Source organism: Penaeus japonicus, unplaced genomic scaffold (assembly GCF_977035675.1).
Source record: "Penaeus japonicus unplaced genomic scaffold, GWHDUDI00000001_assembly GWHDUDI00000034, whole genome shotgun sequence".
NCBI lineage: Eukaryota > Metazoa > Arthropoda > Malacostraca > Decapoda > Penaeidae > Penaeus > Penaeus japonicus.
In genome coordinates, this window is record NW_028234436.1 from 10071777 (window position 1) to 10076776 (window position 5000).

The following is a 5000-nucleotide window of genomic DNA, read 5'->3' on the forward strand; positions in this document are numbered from 1 at the left end:
ACGACACGTGACTAGGAAGGAGCTCTTTGTCCCAGTAATGACAGAAAAGTTAATCAAAATGGCCTTATGAAGACATACCCGCCCCGCCCCTTATTCACCCCCCCCCCTCCCCCCGAATCTCTAGTATGCTCTCTCGACCGCTAAGTGTTTTGTCTGATCTAGATTCTTGGGTTGTCTCTTCTCCCTATTTCTCTCACTCGCTCTCTCGCTCTTTCTTTTTCTCTCTTTCTCGTTCTCTTTCTTTCTTTTCCTCTCTTTCTCGTTCTCTTTCTTTCTTTTCCTCTCTCCTCCTCTCACTCTTTCTTTTCCTCTCTTTCTCGTTCTCTTTCTTTCTTTTCCTCTCTTTCTCGTTCTCTTTCTTTCTTTTCCTCTCTCCTCCTCTTACTCTTACTCTCCCTCTCTCTAACTCTTACTCTTCCTCTCTCTAACTATTACTCTTCCCCTCTCTTCATGTTACTTTTCCCCTCTCTTCCCCTTCTCTTCCTCTCTTTTCCCCTCTCTTCCCCTTCCTCTTCCTCTCTTTTCCCCTCTCTTCCCCTTCCTCTCTATTCCCCTTTCTCTTCCTCTCTCTTCCCCTTTCTCTTCCTCTCTCTTCCCCTTTCTCTTCCTCTCTTTTCCCCTCTCTTCCCTTTCTCCACTTCTCCCTCTCCCTTCTTCTGCATACACATATATAAATAAACATGTATACATACGTACGTATTCTTGTCAACGCGGAAATTGCTCACAATTGACAAACATTAATCATATCTGACTAACATCACACTACCTCTATTCTATAATTATTTTTATTCTTATATACGAAAAAAGACATCACAAAAAAATATAATAAAAAGCCAGAAAGTCGACCACAGCGCCACTCAGCATCTCGGACGTCATGCATTGGCGTTCGCTGGTGCATGGCATGTGATGCTGAAAGTTTTCAATGTAGGCAAGCTCGAGTGATCACACCCTTGAGGGGTCACGCACACAGACGCAGGTAAACAGACTCACACACAGACACAGACACACAAATCCAGAGAGAGAGAAAATGGGAAAAGGGAGAAAGAGAGACAGAGAGGGAAAAAAAGGGAAAGGGGTGGGGGGAGGGAGGGAGGGAGGGAGGGAGGGAGGGAGGGAGGGAGGGAGGGAGGGAGAGAGAGAGAGAGAGAGAGAGAGAGAGAGAGAGAGAGAGAGAGAGAGAGAGAGAGAGAGAGAGAGAGAGAGAGAGAGAGAGAGAGAGAGAGAGAGAGACAGAGACAGAGACAGAGACAGAGACAGAGACAGAGACAGAGAGAGAGAGATAGACTTACGCGCATTCAGCCCCTTCTGCACACGGTACCACCACCACCACAGCACACCACACTAAAATCGGCGGTAGCGGTGGCGGTACCGATAACGGCGATATGGTAGCAATAGCGGCATTGGCGGTATCGGCGTTCGTGGTAGTAGCGGTATTTACGCTAGCGGTTGTAGCGGTTTCGGCGGCATAGCCCCATCATCAAGCGGGAAGGGGGGTCACGAAGGAGGGGTCAAGTCGCGGACCTACTCGTTATCATCACGCACACCCAGTATTGTTGTCAGTGATGTCACCGCCGCTGCCACGGCCGTCCTCGGAACTTACTCTTGCGGCCCGGATCGAGCTTCGCGGTTCCTCTGGTCACCAAGTCGCCAGGTCATCGTCGTCAGGCCATCGAGTCATCAGATCGGCGTCTTCACCTTAAGATTCTTCTTCTTCTTCCTCTTCTTCTTCTTCTTCTTCTTCCTATTTCTCTTTCTCTTCCTCCTCCTCCGCCTCCTCCTCCTTTCCGATGATGCTCCAGGATGTCGAGGCCATGGACCCCGTCGGAGATCTCGGCTCGGGAATCCTCGTGCTGCAGGTGGGTCTCGCACGCACACGCACATACACGCACCTACGCATACGTGACACCACATGTACGTATTTATACCGTGTTCTATGTGCTTGCAATCATATACAAACACTAGGACACGGACGCGCACGCAGAGACATACAGATGCATATCTATATCTGATATATATACATACAATACAATATATACGTATGTGTACACACATATAAGTGCGCGCGCGCACACACACACACACACACACACACACACACACACACACACACACACACACACACACACACACACACACACACACACACATATATATATATATATATATATATATATATATATATATATATATATATATAAGACCCGTCTTGCACAGCCGGCAGAGAATCACACAGGTATAACATCTCACTGTCATCCCCAAGGTCAAGGCTCTGGTCCTCCGCATCATCTCTCCTTTTCTTACTGTTGTTTTATTCATGTTGACTGACAGTAAATACATACATATAAATATACATATACATACATACAGACAGACAGACACATACATACACACAGACACAAACACACGCTTTTTGTTGTTGTTTTCTTTCTTTCTTTTTTTAGAGGGTGAGGGGCAAGTCCTCGACCACATGAGGGGTCGTGTGGAAAACCCCCCTTATCTGTACCCCCTGTCATTGCCCCTTCGTGTTACATCTTTATCGATATCCTTATAAAAGACCAAGATCGAAAGAGTGCATGCAAGTCATCTTTCCTTTCCTTTCAATATGTTGACGGGGGTAATCGCAGTTATCTGTACGTATCTGTTGTTTATTCCTCCTTCTGTTTGGGATAGGAAGAAAAAAATACATTAACCTTGCTATCGGGGCGTCGTTACAAGGCAGGGAATGTCGACAGGGGTTAATGTTCCACTGTACTATGTCGTTCGTTTTTCTTTTCTCTCTCTTTCGCTCTTTCGCTTTCTTGCTCTTTTCTATCCTCTCTTCTTTCCTTCATCAATTTCTTTCTCCTTCTTTCCTTCTCCTCTCCAGCTCCCTCTCCCTCTCCTTCTCCCTCTCTTGCTCCCTCTCCCTCTCTTGCTCCCTCTCCCTCTCCTGCTCCCTTTCTCTCTCCTGCTCCCTCTTCCTCTCCTCTTTTTTCTCCAGTCAAATTCCAATCTCCGTCTCCAATCTCCATCTCCATCTCCATCTCCATCTCCATCTTCATCTCCCTCTCCCGCCTCTTTATCTCACCTACCCCCTTCTCCCCTTCTAACACCAATTTTCAGACCCCTCCCCTCCCCTCCCCTCCCTCAAAAATGATATGTACCTAATTGCCGTAATCATATCCCGCAATCATATCTACACACATCAAGGTGTATTTCCCGTTTCTCAAATATTTACTAAGCCCCCCCCCACCCCCCACCCGCTCCTCTCCCACCCGCGCCACTTGCTCAAATACTGATGCCGCACACTTAATACTTCAGTAAAATAAATCAAATATGCTTTTCTCGTCTTTCCTCGTCTGATTTTACACATCTGCTGATCTATCTATTTCAAGAGTCTATCTGTCTATCACTCGATTCTCGACCATTTCTAACGGAATGCCCTATGCATCGGCCATCAAGATAAAAAAGACATTATCTGTTATCTTATCGCGAGACAGCGTTGCTCACTCCAGACAATGGCGGATGAGGGTGTTTTTTCCATATCAATCGGTCGTTATCGTTATCAATTAGTCATTAACCGTGTCTTTAAAGCTTGATCGATGGAGAGGGCTTTTTGGTGGCTAATACATGAGATAATCACGATAGCGAATGGACCAGCTGAGTCGTTTTGTATGATACTGTATTCTTCGTACATGGTTCCTGTATTTCCTTTTCATATTCCATGGCTCTATTTCATGTTTTACATTTACCTGTCTTTTATCTTTCACATTTCATATTAATTTTGTATTTTCTTTTTCTTATCATGTTCTATTATTATTATTGTTATTATCATTATTGTTAATATATATATATATATATATATATATATATATATATATATATATATATATATATATAAAACTACTTCTTTTTCTATTTCGCTTCATTATTTTTGTTTTAACTTTTTTCTGTATTCTTTCTTGCTTGTATCCTTCCCTTTTACAGTTTCTTTCCATCCGATCGCTCTCCTCTCACTTACCTTTTCATTTGATTTCTCCTCAATAGAACCTCGCATGTACTCTCTAGGATTCGCACACATGTTTAGGTATCTATCTACTCATCTAATGCTTTATTTATTTATCGACTTATTTATATTTTCATTTTCTTTACGGAGTAATTTCTATAGGACTCGTATTCTTATCCTTTTTTTTTCTTTACAATATCACCATTTCTATCTCCTTCCCTGATTCTATTTTCGAACACATTCCTACCAAAAAATCAATAAATAAATCAATAAATAAATCACTGACCTTAGGAGCTGCTGGAGATCTTGTAGTAGCCGTAGTTATAGTTGTAGTTGTAGTTGTATTGCCAGACGTGGCATTGGGCGAGAGTGTCGAGTTAATGGGCGAAGAAGGATTGGCACGCGACGATGACAGCGGCTCACCACCTGTGGCGTTTGCTGTGCCTGAGGGATGGAGGGGGCGAGTGGTCAAATGTGGGTTTCTTTGCCGTAGATTTGTGACGTTTTCCGTTTGTATTCGGTTATATTATTATTGTTGTTGTGCATCTTTATTTATCTATTTTTGAGTACGGAAAGACAAGTACCTATCATTAATGTATGGCGTGGGTATTGTTATAAAATAAACCTTTACGATATCGTTGTGAAAGATAACTTTAACACAATTCCCTGATTCTATATATCAATGTTTTGATTACTGGCCCTACCATAACTGGCTTGTCGTTTTATTCCCTCATTTTGGACGGGGCTGACACTACATTTATCTAATAGAAATATATAGATATAAGCATCAATATAAATATAGGAGTCAAATCCAACTTACTTTGGTTACGATCCGTTCCGTTCCGCCTCAACCTGGCACGACCTCTGACGCCCAGATCCGCGGCGTCGCTTTGGCGCACAAGACTTGACGACGACAACGACCGGCGTGAGAGAGAGCCGTCCGGCGCCGCGTGGTCGTCCCGATGGTGGTTGTTGTCTAGGTGTCCATCCTCGGAGTGGCGGTGGTCGTCGTGGA

The 5000-nt window shown here is 44.0% G+C and overlaps 2 protein-coding genes across 2 annotated transcripts in view; one reads left to right on the forward strand and one right to left on the reverse strand.

Moving 5' to 3' along the window:
* Window positions 1-5000, reverse strand: part of LOC122247029 (zinc transporter ZIP6) — a 62999-nt gene that overhangs the window by 57188 nt on the left and 811 nt on the right. The window contains exons 2-3 of the mRNA XM_086530762.1: window positions 4806-5000; window positions 4272-4429 (exon numbers count right to left, since the gene is read on the reverse strand). The exon at window positions 4806-5000 is cut by the window's right edge and continues 540 nt beyond it. Coding sequence (XP_086386888.1) covers window positions 4272-4429; window positions 4806-5000 — 353 coding nt within the window. The remainder of the gene's footprint in view (window positions 1-4271; window positions 4430-4805) is intronic.
* Window positions 1-5000, forward strand: part of LOC122247030 (proton-coupled zinc antiporter SLC30A2) — a 65848-nt gene that overhangs the window by 6265 nt on the left and 54583 nt on the right. The window lies entirely within an intron of this gene.